We start from the raw sequence: 27,920 nt of genomic DNA, 5'->3' as shown, positions 1-27,920 counted from the left end.
TTTCTAACCATCAGAGGAGTGAAGTTTTGGAATAGCCTTCCAAGGGAAGCAGTGGGGGCAAAAGATCTGTCTGGCTTTAAGATTAAACTCGATAAGTTTATGGAGGAGATGGTATGATGGGATAACATGATTTTGGTAATTAATTGATCTTTAAATATTCATGGTAAATAGGCCTAATGGCCTGTGATGGGGTGGGATCTGAGTTACTACAGAAAATTCTTTCCTGGGTATCTGGCTGGTGAATCTTGCCCATATGCTCAGGGTTCAGCTGATCGCCATATTTGGGGTCGGGAAGGAATTTTCCTTCAGGGCGGATTGGAAGAGGCCCTGGAGGTTTTTTGCCTTCCTCTGTAGCATGGGGCATGGGTCACTTGCTGGAGGATTCTCTGCTCCTTGAAGTCTTTAAACCATGATTTGAGGACTTCAATAGCTCAGACATAGGTGAGAGGTTTTTCGCAGGAGTGGGTGGGTGAGATTCGATGGCCTGCGTTGTGCAGGAGGTTGGACTAGATGATCATAATGGTCCCTTCTGACCTTAGTATTTATTAAACTAGTTTTGAGGTTCAGCAATGAGCTGCCATCAGCACAAGCTATGGAGTCTTTTACGAGTGGCCCAGCAAGTCTAACCACGGGCAGATGGCGGTGATTGCTGGCCCATGCCTGAGATCCAGACATCTAAGCCACAGAAAGCTAAACTAAGAAGGAGGAACAAATACTTACTGAATTCAGCAGGGTGGCTTTCAAAACAGGTTTTAACTGCCTCTGTTACCATTATTTGCTGCTCTGCTGCGGACTGAGCAGGCAGCAAAACCAGATGACGGGTAGAATGCTTTGGGGCGGGGAGGCTGGGGGAAGAGATGTGTGGGAATAGGCGCGTGGGTCGGTGTTTAGAAAAGCACAAAACTAAACTAGCTCCTGAGTTGTAGTCCTGCGGCCGACTGGCTGTGACCGCTGAGGCAAGGTAGGCGCGCATCTAAATCCCATCGGGTACCGCAGTTGTACACGCAAATGGTCCCGCTTGCCTGCAATGCGCATGCATCTGTGCTCGGTTACCATGACGACACTTGCACCTTTGAGCGCCAGACTTGTTTAAAAACCGCACAGTGGCTTAGTTTGCCTGTCTGCGCCATGGGGATCACATTGTCCTGCCTTGCAGCGGGGCCGCGAGGCTGCACTGGGAAGCCCCTGGAGCTTCTTGGCGAGAAGATGCTTTAGACTTACAAAGCAGCTGCGCTCACCCCTGCATGTTCTTCTCCCCGACACCACCCAGCGAGTAAAACTGGGCCGTACATAGAGATGGGGAAAAGGGTCTGAGAACCTGAATGACTCAGATTTGCCTCCCCGCTCCCCCAGGGTATCTAACCCAGGAAGGGTATTCTGGCTTCCCTATGGCAGGGGGCCCTGAGCACAGCACCTGGCACCGACCCACGAGCAAGACAGAACTTTGAACTTTTTATTACAAAAATATCCTGCAAGCAAAAGAAAAAAAAGAAAAAAAAAAGAAGATATGTTGCAATCTGTACAAGTGGTCATTCAGTTGATTTTGAAACATCCTGTCGAGATCTCCTGGCTTCCCCTTCCTCCTCCCCAGCTCCCTGCAGGATCAAACAGCTAGAATACAATCTAGTTTCCAACATGTCTTAGTGCTAGATTATTTCTCCCTCTTCTGCCCTCCTTCCAAGGAATGGTACCACAAGTCCCACCTCTTCTCTTTAATACTGCTGAGGAAAGGAGGGCAGGGAAAGGGCTTTCCGCCATCACAATAACCAGGCAAGGGGGCCATATTCAGGCCTGGCGTAAACAGGTATAATCCCCTGCCTGGAGCACCAGCTGCCTAGCCCAGCTCTTCCTGACCCTGGAAATCTTGAAACCTGAATCCTAGGGATAAGGTGAAAATTGAAACTGTGCGTTATCTGCAACCTCCCATGTAGAAAATCAGGAAGACGGCTGCTTCTGAAATGCCACTTGTGGTTGCATTTCAGCTTCGTTTGTCACTTTTCTTCGCTAGGCCAGTCAGTCTGCCCGGCCGTGGGGAAGGCCGAGAAGTCAGAAATCCGCACCCCTCCCCCCCCAGCGCTGATGGAGGGTTACTTGCTTACCAGGCCTTCACTTGACAGGGTTGGGGATTATCACGCTGACTCTGACGCTTAGTTTTGCACGTCTCATCCTAGTGATGAACACACAGCACTCCACCCACGGACGACACACAAGCATTGGCTTTTAGCTCTAAAGATGAACAGTTACATGTCAAACAGTCATGGTGACATTGTTCTCCGGGGGATGCCCTCCACCCGTGCATGAAGGCTTTCTTCTTGCTTCCAGGCACTGAGGCCGGGCGTGCTGGATGAACTGGCCAGCAGGAAGGGCTGAAAGGCAGCATAGCCCTGGAATTAGCCTGTGCTCTGGCAGTAGAGGTTGGCTAGCCTCTTCCCCCACCCCGGCTAGCACAAGCTTCTGTAGGAAGTCCGTCAGTCCCAATCTCATGAGGATAAGCTCTGTGGTTGGCAATGAGGATGCTCTGTACCAGGGGAACACAGGCCTGGGAGCGGTGGTGCCTAGGAGCTCATGACTAGTGCATGACTTGTGCATGGCTCCTGGGTCAGATCAAGACTCTCCACTCTGCCCAGGTAGCTCCGCAGGCTGCGTTCCCCAGCCCAAGGTGCTCTGGGGCTGAGAAACGTCCTCACTTTGTTGATCTGATTGCAGAGCCTGGCGCTCAACCCGCAAGGGCACGAGTGGGTCACTGGTCTTAACATACTGCCCGAAGGATGGGATGATTGGGAAGGGGGAACCTCAGGTGGAAACTTAAGGAATTACTTACGACACACTTAGTTTGGCGGGAAATCTGAGCCTAAAAATGAGCAGTCTCGTTCAGACACAGGTTCTGGAGCAGGAGGAAGGAGGAGTAGTCACTCTGGATCAAAGAGTGTCTGCTCTTCACAGAGGGACTCCAACAGGCAAGCTAGCTGGCCTATGTTGCCTTGAGAACAGCAGTCCAGAGCCTGCTGCCAGACAGCTCTCTGCCACTACGTTATCTCCCAAAACAGCCTCCTCTCCTTCAGGTGGCTGATCTGCGGCAGCTTGGCTGCTTCTTGCTTGCACACAACGTACTAAATTGGCTGCAGAGAAACTCAGGTGTTCACTAGACGAGGACAGCCCTTGTCTGGAGAGGTTACAAGATGGAGTAGGCCACTGCATCAGCGAAGCACTGAAAACTGTCTGTCTGCTTGACACATGCGAAAGGAAACTCAGTGCACCAAGCGAAGGACCTCTCCAGTCTTGTGACAAATCACTGGTGGCGGAGGGGGGGGGAATAGCAGAGATCCTGGTCCAGAAATAAAGCTGCACGGTGTGAGGGTCTTAGTTCAGTCTGGCCTCTCCGGGCCTGTTGTGGAAGTTGGTATTAACTCAAGTGAGGACACAGCAGCATGGGGAGGCTTCCGTACGCTGTGTGAAGCATTCCAGGCCCCAGGAATGCAGCTCCCATAGCTTGGCACCCACTTCCACTGGGCTCCTGATGCCTCCATTGAGATCCAGTGTTGGAGGACCAGGGCTCCATGTCCAGCTAGGGGCCTGCCAGACTTCACCAAAACTCCAGTGAGCCCCGGACTGCTTTTAGCCCTGATCATTTCTTTTGGATTTGGACGCTGGCGTACTCCGAGATGGCTTCCTCGGGCCGGGGGGCAGGTCTCTTGGGTGCCTTGCTGAGGTGGACCATGTCCAGGTCAGCGTAGGTGAGATTGTCTTCAGCGACTGCCGGCTGGCCGGTCTGGATGCAGGCGTACTCCAACTGCGGGCTCATCTCCATGAACCGGCGCGTGCTCCTCTTCTTCTGCTGCTTGTCAAAGTTCAGGTCTGCATAGGACAGGGTGTTGGGATCAGAATCCTGAGTTGGGGGAGGGAGAAAACATGGAGTCAGTAGGGAGCTGTGTCCCCTGCAGCTGGCATACAGATGGGATATGAGCTGTTCATCCTGAGCTAAGAGTCTGGTCTAGTGGTTATAGCAGGAGATTGTGGCAAGAGCTAGAATCTACTCCCAGCTCTGCTGCTGACTGACCCTGGGCAACTCACTTAGTAGCCCAGTGCCTCAGTTTCCCCATCAGTAAACTGGGAATACAACTACTTCATTCATGACTAACGTGCTCTGAGGTCCTTGGATGGACCCTGCTAGGGCAGCACAAGTATGATGTGCTACAATGTAAAGTCCTACCGCCTGAGACCTGGGGTCTGTGTTGATGAATTAGTGGTGCTGGATCCCTGAGACAGGTGTCCCCATTCCAAACCAACCCCTCAACTATGTGCATCAACTGCCAACTGGCTGGCTTGTTCAGCAGAGAACAAAGATGGAAATGGCTCTGGAGACGTATCTACCATCCTGGGCAGGATTAAGGCATGCTGGTGGGACATCTAGCCAGCAGCAGTGCAAGCTGTACTTGCTGGATAACTTGGCTCTAGAATGGTCACTCAGGCTCCTGGGGACACTCGATAATGTTTCAAGAGGGGCGGAGAAGCATGCTAGTCCACAGGGCCCGAGACTAACCAAGACACTCGCTTGCTACCTTCAGGCTTCTCCAGGCAACTGAGATGCACCATTACCATCCACTGCAAGAATTCTCCCTTAAGTCTGCTGGCGAACGATGCTCCGAGGGAAGAACCAGGGGCAATACCAAGCCAGAGTCTGCAATCCCTTGCACCCCTGTAGACCTGGAGATGCTCCACTGGGGTCAACAGAATTACTCTAGACTTGCAGCAGTGTCAGTGAGATCATGGTCTGGGCGGCTATGTCCAGAATGGATGAGGTCTTTCCAGTGTGAGGCCAGCTGCGTGCGTACGTGAGCATGTGGACGAGCTGGGGCGGGGGGACAGAGCTCAGTTCTGATCGGTAAATTACTCATAGCTGCATCACAGAATGCAAAATAACTCTAGAAATAGCTTCCCTGGCTTATTGTACAGCTGGCTCTAGTCACAATAGAGCCAGACTTGTTCTTTGGGGAGGGGTGGGGGCGCCGGGGAGGAGGAGAAGAGAAATTCAGTGCGATGGAGGCAGCTTCCCTATGCAATTTAGAGAGGGAGCGTTTGTCCTGAGCGTTTGTCTCTCTCCCTCCCCCCAGCCACAGAAGTAGGCTCGCATAGCTGAGATTCTGAGCACTTAATAAACTGCCATGATTTTAGCCTGACGCTTGGTATTTTCATGGCGTCTTCCGTCGTTCTCCCCTCTCCGGTTCCCCAAAGGAAGCTAGCTGTTACATACCTGGAGAGCTGTGCTGGGGCTCTTCTTGGGCTCATGTAGCCTACAGAAAAAGCAACAGAACAGAGTCAAACACTCGTATTTTAAAATGGTAGCGCTGCTGGGTGACTAAGTTTTGCAGAGGATTCTTTCAGGTTAGGATGGCCGAGGGCTGACTGACGGTTGATTTCAGGACAGAGGGGAGAACCACTGGATACCAGTGTGTGATAACGGAGAACTAACTGCACCATGAAGAGTTTATCCTCACACAACACATAGACTTAAGTAGCCAGCTGGCCATAGGATGAAGATCTGGATTTCCCCAGGCTGCCTGTGTGTGGCATGGACAATAAAGAACAAGTGAATCATAGAATATCAGGGTTGGAAGGGACCTCAGGAGGTCATCTAGTCTAACCCCCTGCTCAAAGCAGGACCAACACCAACTAAATCATCCCAGCCAGGGCTTTGTCAAGCCTGACCTTAAAAACTTGTAAGGAAAGAGATTCCACAACCTCCCTAGGTAATGCAGGTTTACAGCTGTTTAGTGGCTGGTTTACAGCTCGGTTAATGAATGTGTGGGTGTACGCTCGGCCAGGAACCTCCGTTCAGCAATGCTATGGGAGAACCATCTCCAGTGATGTCTGCTTGCTGGCTCGTAACTGTTTGTACAGAGAGCGACTTCACTGAGCAGTCTCTGGGTGGTAATTCTCGAACGGTCGTGTGCTGTAACAGGCTGAGTCATGGCTCATGAGGTACTCTTGCCTTTACAATGGCTGAGATATTCAACCCCTCCAGATCACTAGAGCTAGAGACCAACGTCTCCATAGCATGGATCTCCTCTTCCATCCACTAGTGACTGAGCATCACATCAACCGCCATGTACAGGCGAAGAGCTTTCAAAGTGAAGCGTAGACCATGCTAAACCATGTTCGCCTGCATATGACATAGGAATTAAAGTTACAAACTTGGAACCTAGCTAAAACTTGACCCCAGTTCAGCCCTGGTGTCAACGCTTTGACTTCATTAGCTCCTGTGGCTTTAAATTCCCTCACTGATTACCCAACAGTTCAATGAGGAAAGTGGAGATCGGTGCTTACCTTACAGAAGGGGAGCTTTTTCCTGTTTAAAAAGAGAAACACAACTTAAAAAACCTTACTGTAATAATCCCTCCTCCCCACATCATTTCACGTTACTTTATATTTTTTTTAGCTCCTTTGCACACTATTTATTTCCTTTTTTTCTAACTTTTTTGTAGAAGTTGCTAGATCAGCTTTTCCAGAAACCCAATAACAGCATCTTCCTGCAAACTCTGCTGAACATATTGCAAAGCTCCTTTCCTTTCATTGCAGGACAAATCTTTGTGGGTGGAGTCTAAACCTTTCCTATTTTAGGAGTGTCTTTTGCAAGACAGAAATTGCATCAAATACAATATTATGGGCAGCCTGGGGGTTTTCAGAATGGACCTGCTTTATGAAGTTAAACATGGCGGCATGCTAGAGGAGTGATGGGAAATGAGTCAGAAGGCTGTAAGGGTATCAGAGTTCTGAGAAGGTCTTATTGCTCTTGCTGTTTAAAATGTTATCGGATCCCTTGATGAGATTATCCTCTGGTAATTCCCCTCCCCTCCCCTCCCCTCTTATTTTTGGGATGAATCTTCCAATGCCTTCCAGGCACAGTACTGGGAGCTGTGATTCCTCCAGCAATTGGCAGAAACTAGAGGGGGGATGATAGCAGTGAGATTTTTTCCCATTTAGCCTTCCATCAGACAAGAGGGATAACCCTACTGAGATCACAACCACTGCTGATGTTTCAGTGATGTATTAATGGAGTGCTGCATTGTTAGGCAAGAAGATACTGCAACAAACCAGTGCCTGAAACACCCTGAGCTTACAACAGATGTACAAACACACCTGCATCCCCACATGGGCTGATCTGGACCCTGTACAATCCCTTGTTGGACTAGCTGGTTGCAGCACCTGGAATGAGGTCTTTAGTTCATGAGCTGGCAGAGCCAGTGATGTTTATAGGGGTGGTATTCCCTCCATGCTGGGAGTGGAACAAGTGGTGCAGATGCACTGGTCCTTGCCACAGTGCAATGCTGAAGTTATCCAAGCACCTGCTCCTAGCAGCTGTGGGGGGCTCTATGGGATAGGTGCTAGGCTCTTTGGGGTAGTGTTAGAATCTTATGTTCTAATGCATGGGGGTGAGAGTGTCTCCATCCAAAATGGTGTGGCCCCATGGACATGCTAAGCCCATTGCAAGGACACACACTGCAGCCCATCTTTCATGCAGTCAATGCTTTCCTTACTTGGTGTCCATACAGCAGTGCCCTCTAGAGGGGGCGTTAAACCAAGGGTCCTTTTACTCCTCATCTGTCCAGGAGGAAGTCAAATATCCCCCGGGCATTTTTTGAGAGCACTAGGAGAGAACCCTGGTGTCCTGGCCAGGATTCTCCCTCAACTACAGCTTTTAAATTCCCATAACTGCCCTTAGAATCTACTATAGTCATTGCCCCTACATCTGTCTAGCCCGCACCTTCGTAGCGGGTTTTCGGGGTCCCTAGATGCTATATAGAACTAAAAGAGCAATGTAAAGAGAAGAATACGAAGTGTGACACATACATATGATTTCCATGATGCATAACTTAAAACTATTCCAGTGGCTGTTACCCTTAAGCTATAACTGACATTTCCCTATAACTGCGAGTGAAATTCTCTTCCCCAGGTGAACGCTAACCAGTTCCGTTCATTTCTTCCCCCGCCCCCCGATGCTGGTGTGTTTGTAAAGCACTGCCTGCGTGTATGGGAAGAGAGTGATCTAGCCAACGCACCCCCCACCCCCGGCAGGCACCCCTGGAAATAATTCATTTTTACCTTTGCGCTGTTGTACTCTGATGAGATAGATGACAGCAATTACCAATACACCCAGCACTGCACAAACCACTGCTACGGCTATGTAGATCTTTAGGTTAGATAAGTTATTCTCTGTAACAAGAGAGAAACTCAGGGATCATAGGAGGCCAGTATCAGAATAGTCAAACAGAAAAACTCCTCTCCAAACTGAGTTAGTTAAATGCAGAACATCTGGGCTTATGCCAAGGGGAGTTAGGAGCTCAACTCATGAAAATTCAGACTCCCTTTGGCCTCTTTGAGAATCTCAACCAAAGCTCAGGTCTGAAGTTTGGTACAAAGGGGAACTTCCCCGGAGTTTGATTGTACAGACCTGGGATTCCTGCTCATAGCTGCTGTAGAGATGACAGGCCCATTCTGAAGGAGAGCGCTGTGCACCTTGAAAGCTTGTCCATTTCACCCAACAGAAGTTTGGTCCAATAAAAGAGATTCCCTCCCCCACCTTGTCTCCCTCAGACCTAGTCTGTGGTGTTTCGGGGAGGATTTGGAATCCAGTTCACTAGGTGCTCTAAGGGGTGTGGATACAGTTACTGCAATGGGCTGAAGTTTTTCTGGCAAACAGTGAAGTCACCAGAAAGTGTGTGCGGTTGGGTTCTTTATACCAAAAGCCTTGTGAATTCAGGCCAAATTCAGCAAATCTTTCAGCTGAAACAACTAAAACGGCTTGTTTTGGCCATTTCAAAATCCAGACTTGGCTCTTGTTTTATTTTGAAATGGTGTTTTGTTTAGATGTTTAGCTACAGTTTCGTTTAACGTAGAAAAAAGGGTGAGACGTCCAAAACAAACTTCCATTTGGGGTCAAAATAAACAGTGTTTTGAGGGGTTGTTTTTGTTTTGTTTTGTTTTAAATTTTTGCCCCTGCAGCAGAAAATCCATTATTCACTCAGCTCTAATAATAACCAGTCTCAGCCCATCTGCTGAGCATATCTAGTGAAGACCAGCAACTCCAAGTTACCGTGTTCCCATTAGACTGTTCCATAGCTACAGAAAAGGGGCGGGGGAAGCCTTTGGGTCTCCGTATAACTTCTGGCAGCACCAGACAGCAACCCCACCCCCGAGTGGCACAGCAGGCCCTATACCTGTTCCTCTCAACCAACAGTGGGCTGGAGAGGAATATGGGAGAGACCCTTCACCCACAGACACACACCGTGTGGAGGGGTTAAGTTATGTCTTGGGATACAGAGGAAAGAGGAAGACTCGAGGCAAGTAGTCAGCAGTGCAGAATGTTCCTAGAGAAACCTCCAACAGGCCGAACTCTGAACGCAAGCCCCCAGGCAACACACACGGCCTGGTTCATCCTCAAACCAAACACACGGGTTCAGTCAGGCAACCGAACCCTGCTGCGTTTGCCCAGCTCCGCCGGCAGCTGTTTGCATAAGATACTAGCTGGCCACATGGAACCTCATCCTCAGCTCTGCAGGAGTGACCATGCCTGAGCCCCTCTCCAAGGGACATTCATGCCCCTGCAGGGCTGCTGAGATGATCTACCCTGGGCACAGAGTGCGGCCAAAGTGACGTTTCCTGCCCTCAACCTTCCCCTTCTGCATCCGGGCCCCAGGAGAGCAGAGCTGAGCAATAATCCTGGAATAAAAGAGTTGCTATAATACTGAGGCGCTCACTGCCGGAGATGGGCTGAAATGACCCCTGGGTTCAGCAGAACAGACCTGGCATTTCCCAGCAGTGCAGGGAGGGTTCAGCTGCACATTTACCTGCATCATGTGAAGTACCATCTTTGCTTGGCGTAGGAGGTGGCTGGGAGATTCTCAGCATCTGGCTGGCACTGACGGGGGGCTGGGAATCGTGCACAACCCGACAGGTGAACATGGACCGATTCCTCGGTTCAGTTGCTTTGACCTCCAGGGAGCTCTGCAGCGTGTACGTCCCATCTGGATTCTCGGCCAGGGGGGAGGATTTTCCAAGGTTCGTCTCATTTCCATTCTCCAGCCAGGTGAGACTCGCGTCCTTCGGGTAAAACCCCTCCGCGTGGCAGGTGAACAGCACAGACTCGTTCAGTGTGACGGGCGCTGCTGGGTCACCCACTCGCAGCCTGGGTGGAACTGAGAACACAAATATCCTGTGCTCGGCAGCTACAGAAATTCTCCTTTTCCTGCTGAGTCAGAGGGAAATTTCTGGGGCTGGACAGACTGACCTTCCCCCTGAGCCCACGTCCCACTTGCCATGTGATATTTTTTCAAGGGCAAAGAACTTTGGTTATCTCTAAGTTGCCTTCCCACGTGTGAGAGCCTTGGCCCCCTCACAGGAATAAACCCAGGGGAAGGCAAATGTTTTAAAATGAGCAGGCTGCAAAAACCCAAGTCTACCCAGTGTCTCCAATTTCCCTCCCCTTCCCCCTAGAAAAACCCCTGACAGACCCAGCTTGGGTACATTAAAATGGAGAGTGGTGTCTTACCAGGGTTTAAACAAAGTCAAACACCTTCTTCCTAACCCTGCCCTCCACTGGGCTGGAGTAAGGGATGTGCCAGCCCAGGGCAAAGAGTTTCAAAGTTTTAAGGGCACAAGGCAGAGTCCAGAACTGAATCTGGATTTCAGTGACTCCCCTCTTACCCCCCACTACCCAGCCCAAAGGAACCAAAGGCTAAAGGATCCATCTCTGCCCCTCCGCAGTAGCCCCAGCTGGGCTCCTACCTCGCAGGGCATCTCTGAGGTTGTAGGACCCACGCAGGGGAGCCGGTAAGGTGCTGTGCTCTATCTGACAGGTGAGCTGGGAGCGGACGTCTCCTCGGGTCAGGCTCAGTCCCACGGTGCTGGACATGTTGTAGGAGACGCTTTTGTGTTCGGGGAGAACCTGGGGCTGGGGGGCTGGGAGTTTGGTCCCATTTTTGAGCCAGGTCACAGTGATATCTCTGGGGGAGAATCCTCCTGACGTGCAGGTGAAAGTCACTGAGGGACCCGGCTCCACCCTGCTGGAGGGGCCGGACACGGACGGGGCCGAGGGGCTGGCTGCAGGGAGAAAAGCATTTATCAGTCAGATCCCTGCGACTGAGAGCCCATCTCCCCACTCCATGGGGCCCGCTTCCCCACAGGGACAGCCTGAGATCGGGGGAGCCACAGCCCCTGTCCCTGAGCAAATGCAGGGCTGGGGTGTAGGGAGGCTAGAGTCATGGGCAGGGGTGCTGAACAATGTGTATGGTGGGGATGGCGAGAGCTATTGAACCAAACTGTAAACCGTGGATAAAATGGAAACCCCTTCAAACCGGGGTGTGTGTGTGATATCACCCCTAGTTCCAGCACCTATGGTTATGGGTGAGAAATAGCCCCCATTTCTCCCCCCAAAAGCAGGGCTAGATACGCGCCTTAGACTGCGATCCACAAGAGCCCCACGTGAGGCAGGGAGCTACCTAAGCTCATGGGAGAGGACCAGGACAGGCATGTGTGCTAGGCCCCTGCCCTCTCGTGGTGATCGGTGCCTAAGTCCAGCTTTCAGGGGGTGCCCAGCTCCACGAATAGGAATCCCCGGCCTGGTGTCAGGCAGCTTAAGCATCCTAGGTGGTTGTGGTGTGAATAGGCAGGCGGGTAACTCCACGCACAACAGCTGGAGGTGGTGATGAGGGTGTGTGTCCCCCCTTAGCCTGGGGTTAGAGCACTCATCTGGGGTGGGGTGACCCCGGTTCAATTCCTCTCTGCCTGAGGGGGAGAGGAGTTGAACAGCGGTCTCCAGGTGAAGCTGTTCCACTCTGGATAACTAGTCCCAGACCCAGAGAGAGGGGAGGAGGCTGGAGTCTGCTGGTTTGGGCACCCAGGTTGGAGGTGAGAGCCCAGGGCCCCGTCCCCCTGCTCCAGTGACTCTCTCTATGCGCAATGGGACAGCTTCAACAGGGGACTGAGGGAGCCCCCCAGGTCCCATGGGTGCGGGTTTAGAGCACTCTCCTGAGAGCGGGGAGACCCCTGTTTAACTCCCCTAACAAAGGGGGGAATTGAACTCGGGGCACTCGCACCCAGGTGAGTGCTCGAACCAACAAGTTTAAGGGAACGGGAGCTGCCTCCACCTCCTTCTCCTCAGTTTTGAATGGGACCCAATACACTAGGTGGTCTCTGAGCACAGCGTCCAGCAGAGGGCAACAGAAATGATTCGGGGGCTGGAACACACGACTTATGGGGAGAGGCTGAGGGAACTGGGATTGTTTAGTCTGCGGAAGAGAAGAATGAGGGGGGATTTGATAGCTGCTTTCAACTACCTGAAGGGGGGTTCCAGAGAGGATGGAGCTCGGCTGTTCTCAGTGGTGGCAGATGACAGAACGAGGAGTAATGGTCTCAAGTTGCAGTGGAGGAGGTTTAGGTTGGATATTAGGAGAAACTTTTTCACTAGGAGGGTGGTGAAGCACTGGAATGTGTTACCTAGGGAGGTGGTGGAATCTTCTTCCTTCAAAGTTTTTAAGGTCAGGCTTGACAAAGCCCTGGCTGGGATGATTTAGTTGGGGATTGGTCCTGCTTTGAGCAGGGGGTTGGACTAGATGAGCTCCTGAGGTCCCTTCCAACCCTGATATTCTATGATTCTACCAGCTTGGGCCCTGCACGTGAGAGAGGCAGGTGGGTGCCCATCTCCCCCGGTTTGTAAATTGCTCTGGGGCTGAGGCAGCTGAATGGCCAAGGGAAAAACCAGAGGCCTAGGGAAGATTTACCCTGAGTTCAGGCACCTCCAGGGGGTGAGTGTTCTGTGGGTCACAGTGGACCCTACATCTGGATTGCGGTGCCTAAACCCAGCCTAAGGCCCCCAAGTCATTTAGGTGCCTCAGCATAGGTGCTAGAACTGAAGTGGTTTCCATCATATGCAGGGTGTTTACAGTTTGGTTCAATGGCTCCCAGCACCCCCACGATACAAATTGTTCCAGTCCCCCTGTGCCTCAGTACCCTTGTGAAGCTAGCCCCAAATGCCTCATTCACGTACCCGAGCTCAGGCCGGGGGACTGAGCTACAGGAGAAGGAATTAAACGAGTGGGGGAGGGCGAAGTCACCCCAGGATTGCGTCTGGCTTCAGTTCCAGTTGTGCATGCAAGGAGCGAACTGGGGCTGGATGCTCCAGCCGCCCAGCTCCTGTGGGGCCTCCCCCCAGCTCTGTAGGAGGCGGGGGAAATGGCGAGTCCCAGCCTGGTACACCGGCACCGCTGGGGTGATGGCAGAATCAGCCTGCCAGTGCCGGCAGCACCTGCATTTTGGTGGGGGGAGGAGAAGGGAGGCACTAACCTGACACCTGCCTCCTCCCACCAGACCCCCCCCAGTGCTCATCGCAGTGTGAAGCCATCTTCAGAGGGCCAAGGTAGGAACAGAAATGGAGATTTTTGCCTGGTGCCCAGATTCCCCCAGGCCCATCAGTCACGGGGCAAATCTCCACCAGGCCTGCTTCAGCGCCGGTCTAGGGGCGTCCCATGGGAATCCCAGCTCCCCGGGGAGGGTCCGGGCGGAGCGAGGTTGGTCCCCGCCCTGGTCCCAGCCCCCGGCGGGCAGGGGCGTGTGGCTGGGACGGGAGCTCGCCCTCACCGCTCACAGTCACGGCCGTGCCCGCGCCGGATCTGAACTCCTCATCGGCTCCCGACCCCTTCTTAAACTTCACACAGTGATAGGTCCCGGCGTCCGCGGGGCGGGTGTCACTGATGCGGATGGTGAAGTCTGTGTCAGAGCCACTCGCAGCCCGCGTCACCCGGGGGAATGATCCTGCCTGTGCATAAACGAGCTGCTGGCCCCCGCCCGAGTCTTTGAACCACTTCACGGGTCCTACTGGAGCGAGGCTGGTCACAGAGCAGGTCAGAGTGAGAGTCTCTCCCGCGGACACCCGCACGGCGTCCTGGGGCTGCAGCAGCCGGAACTCCTCGGCCCCCCCGGCCCCTGTAACAAAAACAACCTTCGTAATCCGGCTCTTTTACTCAACACACCCCCTGCCCCTGGGGCCGGGACACAGCCAGTGACACTGTTACGGGGGAGGCCTTTAGAGTAACAGGCAGCACCATTCCTCCCGTGGCCAAGGGCCGAGCCCATCACGTCTCCTTTCAGCGGGAGCTTACAGGATTGTCCTGCATTACGGCAATGCCCGGAGTCATCGCTCTGGGGCTGAGCCGCTGCTGGCAGAAGACGGGTATGGTCCAGCTTAAAAATACCTGCCAGGTTTATCAGCGTTGACTGAAAATAGCTGGGCTGGGCCAAATCCACTGGCCAATGCCCCAACCAGGGGACTCTGGACCTGTTGGTATCACACAAACCGTTCCCATCTTCAGTGCCCAGGTGATAGGCACCTTATACTTACCCTAGCTAGTTACACACCTTCAGACTCTGTACCCCTTTAAATTGCACACGCAATGAGGTGGAAATGTCAGTCTAGACAAACCATAATTTGTGGTTGTGCTGGATTATTGCCCTGGAGAAACTAACATTTAGTCATAAATTTTATATGCATGATTTGTCTTTGGGTATCTACAAGTGCCTTATCCCTTACCATACAAGCCCAGGTGGGGATGGCTTTATCTCTTACTACCTGTCAGGTCACGGTGGTTTCTTTTTTCTTTTACGAGAAAATATTGTAGGAGAAACAGGGACCCCCAAAACCATGGAAGTTACAGCAGTGCTCAGCATCACAAATTCTTCTGTATATTACAGAGAGTAATTTAATTCAAGTGATCCACCTGGGCTGAGATGTGGTGGACATTCCTGGTCTTGACCAAAGAAGGGATCTACAGCACTGAATACACTTCCAACCCAAAAACTGGCTGAGCAATCGGGCTGGGCCATCTTGAAAAGTTTCAGTGGTCCCTCGCAAGGCAAGAGGCCCGTCAGCAATAATCCCAGCCTGATATCCGTGGGGCTGGTTTGGGCTTTGTCCTAGTTGTTAGGTAGGTGTAGCTTCCATCCAATGCCCATTGCCCAGTTATTTACACTTTTCCGAAACTATTCCATTTAAAATCCTCCAGGCCCCAGTTGTACAGGTTTGAGCTCAGCACCGGAGGGTACCTTCTGTGGAGAGTAGTTATGTCACTTGAGTTACACCTGATGTAGCAGGTCTCATCCCCACACATTCTACCCAGAGGCCTGAATGGTGAAACGGTGGGAGGAGGTTCTTCCAGCCACCACTTCCCTCACCCCAGCTCCTGTTGCCCCCAGTCTCCGTACGGGGCTCCCAGGAAGAGAGGTCCTCCTGGCTCCAAACTCGGCAACAGCGGTAGCAGTGCTGGTGAGTTACTGGTAAACTCCCCCCTGCAGGACTGGGGAGGAGCAGGAGTGCGGGGCTGAGCTGGAGAGCGACGTCATCCTGCTAACCAACGAGACAGAGCCCAAGTGATCATCAACAGAGCAGCCAAACTGACGCCATACAAAGTGCTGCCAAACGCAAACTGAAGAAAATATTTGTCTCCTAATCAGCCAGTTAGTCACCTTATGGGTTTTTTTGTAACGATATTAGGAAAATAAACTCCAGACAAGTGTGACTTTCCTGGTGACTGTTTAAAGCGATCAGTAGAAATGGCTGGGGTTACAATTAGAGGGGATGAAAGATTCACTTTTGTACTGACCTTTTTTTTAAATGGGTGACTGTGTTGTTTCAGCTATATTCTCCTGCCAATTCCAACCTGGCGCTGATGCTGCAAAGAAACTAGTTTAACACAGGGGAGGTCTCTTCCTTTCAGTGGATATCGTTAAACTTCTTAATTATGTAATGAATGCCCAGGGTGGGCACCTTAGAAATGGATCTTGTAACAACAGATGCGGGTTTTACTTGTGAACCACGTGACATTTCCTTGAATGGGCCTGACCGTCCTCTTTCTCCCGAGAACTCCGTTGCAGCGGCTCTTCAATGATACCGGCACAAGAGAGAGGCAACTCAGGCCCCTGATGTCTATGGTGTAATTGCTCTAATGATTCTGTGCTCTGTACGTAGCTTCTTTACTCTTAAGTTAATACAGGAGAGTATAAAATACTCCTGCTCACTGGAAACTAAGCCCGTCTCTGCAGCATGTTGGGGTTACAAAACTTTCACGGGGACCCCCTGATTAGACACTTGGTCCTGCAACCAGTTGTGGTAGCATGGAGGCCTGGGCCTGGGCCACGTACCATTGACTTTGTGGTAGTACATGGGCATGGAAGTCCCTGCTAGAGGAACTGGCAGCAGGATCAGAGCCTTTGTGAATAATAATAATCATTAGCACTTACAGCGAGCTTTACAATTCCAACTCACTGTACAAAGATGAATGTATTGATCCCTATGTTAGCCCGTGAGGCAGGTTGGTGTTATCTCTTCTCTATCAGCAAAAAGAGCCATTTAAAAAAACACCCCACAAACTTAACATAAGAATGGCCATGCTGGCTCAGACCAGTGGTCCATCTAGCCCAGTATCATGTCTCTGACGGTGGCCAGTGCCAGATACTTCAGAGGGAATGAACAGAATGGGGGATTGAGTAAGTGATCCAACCCTATCATCCAATCTCAGCTTCTGGCAGTTGGAGGCTTAGGGACACCTCAAGTATGGGGTTGTATGCCTGACCATCTTGGCTAACAGCCATTGATGGTCCTATCGTCTATGAACTTATCTAATTCTTTTCTGAACCCAGTTACACTTGTGGCCTTCACAACATCCCCTGGCAACAAATTCCACAGGTTGACTGTGTGTTGTGTGAAGTACTTTCTTTTGTTTATTTTAAACCTGCTGCCTCTTAATTTCCTCAGGTGACCCTTAGTACTTGTGTTCTGTGAAGGGATGAATAACACTTTTTCTCCACACCAGGCATGATTTTATAGACCTCTATCCTATCCCCGCTCAGTCGTCTCTTTTCTAAGATGAACAGTCCCAGTCTTATTAATCTCTCCTCTATGGAAGTTGTTCCACACCCTTCATCATTTTTGTTCCTCTTCTCTGCATCTTTTCCAATTTTAACGCAAGAGACAAACTATTGTAATTAATACAAATACAAGAATAGGTCTTATTTCCTGCATTTAAATCTTTATCTTTATTTGGCTTCTATTGAATTCAAATACTGAATCTTAGAATAGCAGACCAGGGTAGCACCACTTGGCACTAAGCAGATGTGATATTTATGCCAATTATTCCCAATTAACCAGAAGTTACTACCATTCCCTGCCAATAGGCTAAGTCACTTCCCTAGGAGACATCCCAATAAAACAGCTTCCCAATTAATCAGAGTATGCTGTATTAGTTAATGCAAGTGGGCACTTTTGCACAGAATTCTCCATCTTGTGAGCCCGAGTGCTCATTTGCACTGCATATCAAGGCTGTGTGTCCACATGCATGTGCAGAAACAAGTATTTGCGCTGGTCAGCTACGTGGGAACTTTGTCTGAGGTCTCTGAAAATGTCCTGAACATTCCAGTTTACCTTCAAAAGGTAATAATGATGATGATGATGATAAAGCAGCCTCAGATGAAACTTCATTGTTACCCTGACTTGCCGTGCTCAGCTGACTGAAACGCTGTCTGGTTATCTAAAGCAAATTAAGTGTTGCAATACCCAGGCACAATGGAGCAGGCAAGGTGAGAGCTCAAGACCACCAGAAATAATGAAAAGTGCTGTAGTCAAGACCTGTAGAAGCAGCAGCAGGAGGAGCAATATAGGTAGAGATGCTCTGTAGCCTACACAGATATTTGACGGATTAATTTTGGCAACACTTGTCATCCTGGTCATGCCAATGCAGTTACTGAAACTGAATTGAACAAGATTTCTATCCATGCCATTGCTTACGGTTACATTTTTAAACGCTGCACGGAGGGAAGTGTAATATTGTTGCAGAGCTTCTGTGGCTGTTAATGGCACTCGCAGCTAAGAGTAAATCACTGCATACTATATTATTATTGGGAGTCAATAGACGGCACTGAAACAAATGCTGTTAAGTTTAACCAAACGTGTAAGTAGTTAGCTCTTGAGGAAATGCTTAGTATTCGCTGTGATGCGCTTTTTTAAAAATACCGAGCATTTCACCAGTAAGGTCTGTTCTCTTTGCCTGAATCCAATACTAGTCTTTAGTGCAGCAGCTGCACACAGGTTATATCCCCACCATAAAACTGAAGACTTGGACTCAGTATTGCCCTGTGAAGAGTTCCCTTTGCATTGCTCCATTGGTACAAAAGGGTCTTACAACTGCTGTAGAGACCAGATGATTTTCTCAGATAGCAGTTGGGATTTAGGCTCTCTCACCATGGTGGCCAATATCAAAATGCTTCAGAGGATGGTGCAAGACACCCCTACTGGACAACTATGGAATTACTTGCCATAGGGAAGTTTCTCCCTAGACCCTGTTAATTAGTTGCTGGTTGATGCCCCACCACAAGAGATTTTTTTTATTGCTTATAATTTCTTATCCCCTATAATGTAACCCATTAATGTTCTCTTCATCCATATAGATTCTCAATCCTTTGACACCTGAGAAATTCTTGGCATCAATTATTTCTTGTGGCAGTGAGTTCCACAGGTGCATTGTGCATTGTGTAAAAATATCAGTTTTAAGTTTGTTGCTTTCTGGATAGTGTTCCTTTCACAGGTAAGTCCTGGGTTTTGATGTGACTAAGAGCACCAGGACACTGAAATTTCCCCCAAAATAGAATGGAGCTGATACAGCATCAGCACTTTGATACTGAGACACAAGTGTGTCCAAAAGGACATTTTAAAGGTGGAAACCCCATTTCAGCAGAAGCTCAGTGGCATTTCAGAATGTGCAAACTCAGTCTAGTCTCCATTTCATCCATCCGTGAGTGGTGGCAGTCTAATAACTCTGGGCTCATACAACGTTAAATTTTACGTTGTCCCTGAGTTTCTCAGATACCCATTTACAGCAGTGTCCCTCTCTGGAGCATGTGCCTGGCATGTGAGAGAAGTTCTTTAAACGGCAGGGAGTAGAGAGACTGGGGCATGTGTGAGCAGTGAGAAGAGAACATTAATCTCCGCTGTGCACAACTGTGAAACAAGGCATTGCACTCAACTTCTAGACTCAGATGTGCCTCCACTGAGCATTGAACTATTCCTGCACCAAAGCAGCCGAGCATTCACAGACATTTGAATGTGCGAATGTGAGTGAGCCGTACTTGTACCAAGGGTCAGAGCGCCAGGTTTAAGCTGCGTGTTTGAGAATTCTCTCCAGAAGCGACTCTGTTTGGCTCAGCACAGAACGAGTGTTCCTCAAACCCATCAGCAGAACCTGGCACAAGGCTGTGAAGAGCTGACGCAGATGAGCTATGCCTACTGGCATCTTATCTCTGAATGTAGTAGATACAGATCGACCATTCCTGTAACAGAGCCCACTAAGCAGCCCAGATAAGGATCTGACCACATTGGTCATAGCTAAGACTGCACTCAGACTCAGTTACTTGTGTGCACAGGAGAAGGGAAAGTTAAACTTCTGCTCTGCACCTAGCCAGTACATCTGATTGCCTAATTTTTCTGGGTGCCTCAAGCAAGGTCTGTGCAACCCAGGAAGTAAGAGATCTAAAAGCTTTCTGCAATATCGGCTCTCGCCCCCTAACCTGCTGCTGCTTCCTGAGATTTAGAGCTCCAGCAGCTTCTCCAAACCCTCCTACACTCTCCCAGGAAATAGAACCAATTGCGTGTGACTTCTGATCATCTGACCAAACACAACAGCTCAAATTTTGTCTATAGAATCCTTGCAGCAAACCAATCAATACAAAGAGTATAAAAAGATGAAATTCGTACAGCCACCACATTGGAGAAAATCACAATCATTTCGGTAAGCATGAAGAGGCCAAGCTCATCAAGTCAACTGTTTACCACAAACAATTCACTCAGCTCTGTTCCACACACAAGTCTTGTTAGCTCCGGATTTAATTTTTGTAAATTACTGCAACCAACCAATAGCCTTGAAACACAAGGGACATGATAAGGAAAAAAACCCCACATCTCTCCCAGCTAATTTGCGGTTGTGTTCCTCATTTGGGTCTTTATCTTACCTTTGTCAAAGAAGACCTCCTTTCCCTATGCATCTCCATAATGGGTGACATCAGCTGGGTTTCCCCTGTTGACAGTCACTAGATTTAAGTGTCACCTGTTGGTGAGTGTATGTTACAGATCCCTCTCTCTGCCCTATCCACAGAGGATATAAATCTCTAGAGAGCATTGGCTTTTAGCTCTGGAGGTCTCTGGTTCCCATTTGTGGACCAAGCTGGTGGCCGTCACATGAGTTCTTGAGGCATGGAGATAGTTATCCTTGGTAGATGGCTCCTTGCCATGGAATTGGCACCAGAGTCATTGTGTTGGCATTAAAGGAATTGTGCCAGGGTTGTCGTCTTGACTACTCGTTTGCTGGACTCTGGGCTCAACTCTGGAAGTAATTTCCACCAGGCGGGCTGGGACAGAGGACTGGGGTGAATGGCTTGTACTGCCGCCTAATGCATGCAAGGCTGGCTGATGGGTTTAGATACATACTCTGTTCCCAGAAGCCATGGCCACGAGTGCACAATTATTACATAGAAGTAATATTAAATATGGGCCTTGGCACATTGAGCACTAATTGCTTTGAAAATGGACCTAATTGACTAGCAGAGCTGTTCTCTTCCATGATCACTTGGAAATAACAGGAAAGCAGCTTCTGCTGCAAAAATAAGGGCTTCTATCGTGTTGCCAATATATTGGCTTCATCTTTGGTCATAGAACTGCTTCGTGAAAGAATTCTAGGACATTCTTGTCCATCTGCCCACTGCAATCCTCATTAGAACTGCCCAGTCCAGCAAGTCTCACTCAGGTACGACTCGCAATGTTTTCAGTGGGAGTTTGCCTTGGAGATCCTTCAGTCCTACCTAAGTTCCTGTACCGACACTCATCACTGTAACATCTCCACTTCCTGAGGATTGGGCCCTAAAGGGAACGTGATGGAGTGGAACTGAATGCTCGCTACTGCAGGTGCTTTATTTCTCCAACAAAAATTCACTGGGAAGATAATTTTCCTTTTGCATTATGCTCACAACAGCAATGTTTGATTAAATTACATCTACTAAAGAGGGAACTGTTTCCAACATTAACGGTCTAAGAGCAAAACAAAATTCTGCTGTGTCTAGAGGAAGATCCCGGATAAAGTTTCCCAGTAGGAATGAACCTGTCAATATCAGTAGCCCTAGGCAGAGGGAGTGTATAGGCTAGTAGAATGCACAGTGTGTAATGGACGTGAGAGAGCTCTCTTCTTCCTCCTCCCTCTCACCATCTGTCGATCTCTCTATCTGAAAGGCAAGCACTGTACCCAGAGAGGAGGAAGATGGGGGAAGTGTCTGCTCTGGAATCCTGGGGGGTCTGAGGAGCCTTAGGAACAGATATCAATGGGTGGGGATGTGGTTCAGCCAAGTTGTGTGTATTATGCAGGCTTTCAGAGGGACAGAATCTGATCTCAGTTACACCAATATAAATCTGGAGTAACTCCATGGACGTGAGTGGAATTACTTTGCATTTACACCAGTATAACTAGGAGAGGAACTTGGGCCATGAACTGTAACTGTTGGTCACTGTTGTTGAAACCCACTATCCATAGTCTCCAGTTAGGATGGCGTTTCCCCTCCCTGGCACCCCGCATCCTCAAGCTACTCAGCATGTATAGGAAGTGGCAGAGTTTTAGAGACTTTCTTTCGCGCTCCTGGAGCTCAAGCCCATCTGTGTTTTGAAGTGAGGATCTGCAGGCAGCTCATCCGTATCATGCACTGGCTCGTCCAACCCTATTCTTGCAACGTGTGCACATCCGAATGGCTGTCAGCTTCTAACTGAAGAGGAGTTTGTGGTTAATGAGCCTGTTCGTTGTTGTCGAGTCCAGTTGGTGACCCACATTCTGCCACAGGTCGGCCAGTTGCGTTGCTGCAGCTGGTGAGGTCAGCGCACCAGATGTGGCTGTTTGTTTCAGATGGAGCTGGCACTTTGAGAAGGACCATCAGTGTAACTGTGAGACAAACAGCCAACAGCCGTGATGGTGTGAAGCTGCCATCTGGCGGCTTTGGGGTCTCCTTGTCGCCTCTGTCAACATTGCCCAGCTGTACGCTCTTTGGGAATATATTTCAAATGTTGCTTTTGCCCAGCTTGTATCAGCCCTTCTCCCGCATCCTCCCAACTCAGCCACTTCTCCATAACCTATGATGACCTGTTGGTCCGTAGATCAGACATAAGCTACTGCTGATATTAGGATTTACTGTAATGGCTCAGAAGCATCTGCAGGATGGGCACAGCACGCCAGCGTCGGACACGAGCTGCCATGCTAGCATTTCCTAGCTTCCACTAGGCGTATTTACATCGCACAGCTTTCAAGTACACAACTGTCACTGGAGTCGCCATACAAAACGGGCCTACCTCTCCGCATGCCTATTGCCATAGTGGGCTAATTAATTCCTGGTACAATTCTAGCGATGTCAGCGGAGTAACTCCAAGGAGGCATCTGGCCCAGTATGAGTTCAGAAAAGGCTTGAAATGCCGAGATCCATCAGTGGTGCGAGTCCCTTCCCCCTCATCATTATGAAAAAAGAGGAAACTGAGCTGAAAAACCCTGAATAGACATACTGACTGCAGCATACAAGCAAGAAAATGCAAAGTTTAGGCTGAAACTCCATTCCCTGCTGCAATTCACCGTGACAAAGTTCCTCCTCTACCTTGGTGGGTCTTGCGCTTACTGGCGGATTTGCTCGCCTTGGAGCTTCACGGTAGCCCTCAGTTTGGCTGTTTTCGTGAACCCACAGTCCAGGTCGACTCCTCCTGTGTCTGACCAGGAGTTGGGAGGATTTGGGGGGAACCCGGGCCCGCCCTCTACTCCGGGTTCCAGCCCAGGGCCCTGTGGAACGCAGCTGTCTAGAGTGCCTCCTGGAACAGCTGTGCGACAGCTACGACTCCCTGGGCTACTTCCCCATGGCCTCCTCCCAACCCCTTCTTTATCCTCACCATAGGACCTTCCTCCTGGTGTCTGATAATGCTTGTACACCTCAGTCCTCCAACAGTCTGCGTTCTCACTCTCAGCTCCTAGCACCTCTTGTTCCCAGCTCCTTACACGCGCACCACAAATGGAAGTGAGCTCCTTTTTAAAACCCAGGTGCCCTGATTAGCCTGCCTTAATTGATTCTAACAGCTTCTTGATTGGCTGCAGGTGTTCTAATCAGCCTGTCTTAATTGTCTCCAGAAGGTTCCTGTTTGTTCTGGAACCTTCCCTGTTACCTTACCCAGGGAAAAGGGACCTACTTAACCTGGGGCTAATATATCTGCCTTCTATTACTCTCCTTTAGCCATCTGGCCTGACCCTGTCACATCAGTTACTGGATATTTTCTCTTCCTTAAGTATTTTCCCCACAATTAAACCCCATCATCTCTCCCCCTCCCCATTGTCTCCCCAAAGCAAAACACAAGCACTGTTATAGGTGAGCTTCTGAATCCACCAGTATTTCAATGGGTTTAAAATCAGGCAAGAATTCACCCATCGCCTTCCATGAAGGCTCCTATTACACAGCACGGAAGCACTGAGTGGGAGGGTGTTCAGAAAGTTTCTTCTAATAGTCTGTGCAATACAGCTACTGACTCAGACACTGATCATGTGACACACATACTGTACAGTGGTCAAGATCATGAGTTCCTTCTGCCGCATCACACGCATGGAAAAGACATCATTTGCACAGCCAGCTTCCACAAATGAAAGACAAGTTGTTCCTCCCAAGCGAACACGCATTCGGCAACAAATCCCTTCTCAGGCACAGCATTGAACAGTGTCTTAGAAAACCCATTTTCTTAGGAAACTGGCAACTCGTGTTTTAGGACCCAAGCTGCAAGGTGCTGAGCACCCTTAACGCCTTTAAAAGTTAGAATTAAGAATGAGTTAAGGAGGGTTAAGCATGTGCTGATCCCCACAGAATTGGGGACCTTAATGCTCATCTGCTGCAATCTACTTTACCATGATGTTAAATTTCAGGGATAGTGAGATGTTGTTTTTAAAAGCACTGTAAGTGTGGAAATCCTCATACCGCAGGCCCAGAACTTGTACAGTATAGAATTCATAATGGTGGGGAAGTGGCGAAGGCTAGAGTGAATTACGATGTTCCAGGCCCAGCAAGGAGGCAGTATCCTGCATGGTGTCCCGCAGCACGGGCTCAGCATCGTATATCCTTACCTTGATTTTTTGCTTGGCTTAGGAGAGCAGTAAGTTTGTTATTTGTGGTTTAAAATTTCTGGTTCGGTGAGTCATTAATTTTTCCCTTCTCCCCATTTTCAAGTCACTTGATGCTAGACGGGTTGGAATGGGTTAAGGTTTAATTGCAGGAGAGCTGCAGCTCTTGCCTAAATTCTTGCCCACAAAAATAGCTTTTCTTCAAAAGCAATCTAAAGTAATGCTGGAAGGAGCATAAGAGTGTTACTAAGCGAGGACTTCACATTCGTAAAGAAATATGCAGCTGGTTTGAATATTTGCAGTCAGTGTCATTGTCACTTGTTGGAATGAGACAATTTCAACTGGAGAAGGAGCCCAACAATAATTCACTAGGTACAATGCTTAAAATTCTCCCCAGTGGGGATACCCAGTTAAGGAAATTAACAGGTGCTTGCTATAAATGAGCATGGAATTTGCAACTCAGAAAAAGGAGAAGAAAGCCAGAGATCAATTTACACAGTGGTATAGGGAGCCCCAGACAGCGTCTGGTGGGTTACAGGAAGGGTGTATTTCACATGGGTGACAGCAGCAGAAAGTGCGTGTAGTTCACCAGGGTAATGTCATCTGCTTCAGCGACCTCCCCTCTCCCGCCGTCTCCCCAGCACGGACAGAACCCCAGAACCATTTATCTGAATCTCTTACACAGGGAGAACTTAGAGAAATGGGACCCAGAGCTGAATCAGCCCAGTTGTTCACGAAAATCGGTGTCAAGGAGGTGGGGGGAAGTCATGGCTTTGATCTGGCAAAGCTCTAGTTCAAAGGCAGCTTTACCAGGGATCAGCCAGTGCCACTTTTTTGTAGGAAAGAAATATTCTGGTTGTTTTGCCTTTTCCCTACCCCCTCAGAAATTTCTTTGTGGCAACCATCCCTGGAACCCGTCAGCCTTAGACAGCAGTGGTCACAGTCAGCATGGAAAGAACCCCACATACATTTTCACCTGAAAATTTTGCCCTTATGATTGGGACACAGAACCCCTCTTGGTAACGGACAGACTAGAGAGGTTCTCTCCCTCCCGCCCCCCCCCCAGTCGATAGTCAGTGGCATGTTCTGGCTCATGGACTGGCATTAGAGGTGGCTGGACATTAGCAGGAGCTGGCTACTCCAACATCTTTCCTGTGAGGGCTTCCAATGAAACGCAGACCTTGACTTTGGTCACACCTGTGGCCTTATGTGAATTAGAGAAGGAAGGTTCACCAATTACTTAATCCCGAGGCAGAAATAAAATTACTGGCAGCATTTCAGCTGCAAGCGAAGCACCATTGAAAGCAGCCGCCGCAGGGCTCATTTCCTGGTGGGAGAGGGAGGTTTACTGACACTGATAGAGGGAAGGGAGTGAAAAGAGGGACGTGCAAATGGCAGGAAGAATAAATAAATACTTTAGATGCACCACAATCGCCTCTTTCATCATCGATCTCAGAGCCTTTTGCAAGCCTTAAAGGAATCATCTGGCAGAGCCAAGAATGTGAGCCAGGAGCCCTGATTGGTGCTCAGATACCATGGGGCGAACACAGTATAAATCCCTAGATTAGGCTCTGTCTACACTAGCACTTTTGTCGGTAAAACTTTTGCCAATCAGGGATGTGGAAAAAACCACGCTCCTGACCGACGTAAATTTCACCAACAAAAGCGGACAGCACTATGTCAGCAGGAGAGCTGCTCCCACCAACAGAGCTACCGCCCCTCGTTGAAGGTGTTTTAATTAGTTCTCTCCTGCCGGCATAGAGCGGCTACACAGGAGCCCTTACAGCGGCGCAGCTGTGCCACTGTACGGTCCGGAGTGTAGACATAACCTACACAGGGTCAAACGGAGCTTGGAGTCAGTGTGTGCAACTTCCCTTGTGATGCAGACTTCATGTTGGGCGTAATTTGGCCAGAAAACTGATGCACAGTCCGGGAAGTTATACTGATTTGGTGTTCGGTGATTGTGCAAAGCGAGTGAGATGTGCACACCATGCAGTGCAGAAAGGAGGTTAAGGAACAAGAAAAGCAACTACCCAGAGCAGGTAAGAAAACAGCTATTTTACACCTGTGCCCATTTTACAGCCTCCTACACGGCCTCATGAAAATTAATCTGGAATAAGATAGAGTGTGAATTTAAAACAGATCAACTATTCCTGATTAACTCCTTGTGTGGATACTCTTCTTCTGGACTAAGAGCGTCCACACAGGGCGTTAATCAGGAATAACTTCCTGTGCTGACATGCCCTTAGTTGCCCTTCTATTACGCTGACTGTTTGTATGTAAATTACACCAATTCCGTGCACTGCCTGAATGGCAGATTTATGCAATTTTGACAAATTCACCATCTACACCCATCTGCTGATGAGCTCGCATCAGCCATAGGAGTTCAGACCCCTGCTGAATTCAGCCCCTGGTGCCCCTTTTTCACCAGGGCAAGGACAAGGTGTTTACCTTGTAGCAGAATCCATGGATTAGAGGAAATCAAACAAACCACAGCCATGAGCCAACTTACTCAGTGGGATCCTGGGGTTCCCATAACCCCTGCGGAACGAGGGGGCCAGAGCCCAGGTTCCTACCGTCCATAGACAATCCCCCGTCCCTTTAATTCACATCTCTGGCCCCCTCCCCTGCAGTGGTGCGGCGGTAGTTAAAGGTCAATACGCATCTATATTGTGCACCAGACACCCCTGGATGGAAAGGGTTTCTATAGGGGAAGGTTGAGGGGAACCAGAGACCAGGGAAAGGAAGAGATGGGGGTGGGAGGGGGGGGGCAGGATAAAGACAGGACCCAACAATGCTTCTGCCAGGAGTATCCAGCTCTGCCAGCAGCAGGTGCGAGGCAGCGTCACTTACCCGGCCGGCCCAGCAGGGCGAGGAGCAGCAGGCAGGGCAGCCAGCAGGCAGGGCAGCAGGAACGGCTGGCGACAGGCTCCATCGCGGGCGCCTGGCAGGGACAGAAAGGAGAAGAGCTGCGTGAAGAGCAGGGTCCGGGGCAGGGCAGCGGCAGAAGGAAATTACTGGCGCCCCAGCCCGAAGGGAGGAGGAGGAAGAAGAGGAATCGGACCGATCCCGATCCTGCCCCGGGGAGCTGCCACCCACCGGCGGCGGCCGCTTGGTGCTGCCCAGGCGGGATCCAAAATCCCCGGCGCGGTGACCCCTGCGAACCAGCCGCCTTCTTCAATCACATGCCGCCCCGCGGCGAGGAGCGGAAAGGAGCCCGGGGTGCACCTGGCCGGCCGGCCGCAGGGGGAGCGCTCCGCCCCCGGTCGCTGCAGCGGGCAGCCGCGCGCCCTCTGCGTCCCCGGGAGAGGCAGCGCGCGGACCCGGCCGCCCGGCTCCCGCTCCAGTTCTCCGCGGCGGCGGCTGCTGGCGCTCGGCCCCCCCGCCCGTTGCCTAGCAGTCAGCACTTGAGGAGACTCTGCTTCCACAATGTGCCAGTGCAGAGAGCCCCCCCGCAGCTTTCAGGCCAGCCCCGATTTAAGGTAGCTTGCCCGGGCGGTGCAGCGGAACCAGCCCCACAAGGGGCCCTGCCTGGCCCCGCACAAACTTGTTTTTCTAAGGTCATTCCTGCCTGCTTGAATCAACCATACGCTGCTGGCTTAAGGTGGGCTGGGCGAGTTCCCTGCCCTCCCCCCTGGGCTCCCGGCCTCCCCAGCTCACTTCGGCTGCTGCTGGGGCGGTCCCTGCGTCGCTCATTGCCTTCGCCAATCG

General features: G+C 50.2%; 1 protein-coding gene and 1 long non-coding RNA gene across 3 annotated transcripts in view; one reads left to right on the top strand and one right to left on the bottom strand.

Moving 5' to 3' along the window:
• Positions 1 to 1,439: 1,439 nt before the first annotated feature.
• On the bottom strand, positions 1,440 to 27,920 carry LOC125622133 (tyrosine-protein phosphatase non-receptor type substrate 1-like). Of its 2 annotated transcripts, none has more exons than XM_075118655.1 (9): positions 27,870 to 27,920; positions 27,063 to 27,153; positions 13,633 to 13,977; positions 10,783 to 11,097; positions 9,846 to 10,193; positions 8,101 to 8,211; positions 6,325 to 6,346; positions 5,252 to 5,291; positions 1,440 to 3,886 (listed from the first exon to the last, which is right to left on the bottom strand). In XM_075118655.1, the coding sequence occupies exons 1-9, from the start codon at positions 27,903 to 27,905 to the stop codon at positions 3,626 to 3,628; spliced, it is 1,569 nt and encodes a 522-aa protein (XP_074974756.1). In that variant the 5' UTR covers positions 27,906 to 27,920; the 3' UTR covers positions 1,440 to 3,625. The 2 variants fall into 2 exon arrangements, with proteins under 2 accessions (XP_074974756.1, XP_074974757.1); XM_075118656.1 differs by lacking the exon at positions 27,870 to 27,920 and adding an exon at positions 27,309 to 27,831.
• The window catches only part of LOC125622136 (uncharacterized), a 57,963-nt gene continuing 56,180 nt past the window's right edge, over positions 26,138 to 27,920 (top strand). The window contains exon 1 of the long non-coding RNA XR_007352658.2: positions 26,138 to 26,251. This is a non-coding gene — a long non-coding RNA (uncharacterized LOC125622136). The remainder of the gene's footprint in view (positions 26,252 to 27,920) is intronic.

This window comes from Caretta caretta, chromosome 13 (assembly GCF_965140235.1).
Source record: "Caretta caretta isolate rCarCar2 chromosome 13, rCarCar1.hap1, whole genome shotgun sequence".
Lineage (NCBI taxonomy): Eukaryota > Metazoa > Chordata > Testudines > Cheloniidae > Caretta > Caretta caretta.
The sequence above is the reverse complement of the archived record's forward strand: the minus strand, read 5'-3'. Positions and strand labels throughout refer to the sequence as shown.

Bases quoted from the DNA above. Each gene is read 5' to 3' on its own strand.
- LOC125622133 (XM_075118655.1), bottom strand. From the start codon at position 27,905: ATGAGCGACGCAGGGACCGCCCCAGCAGCAGCCGAA. The intron at 27,154-27,869 runs GTGAGCTGGGGA...TGTCCCTGCCAG, and splicing joins CCGCCCCAGCAGCAGCCGAA to GCGCCCGCGATGGAGCCTGT. The intron at 13,978-27,062 runs GTAAGTGACGCT...TTTTTGTTACAG, and splicing joins CGCCCTGCTGGGCCGGCCGG to GGGCCGGGGGGGCCGAGGAG.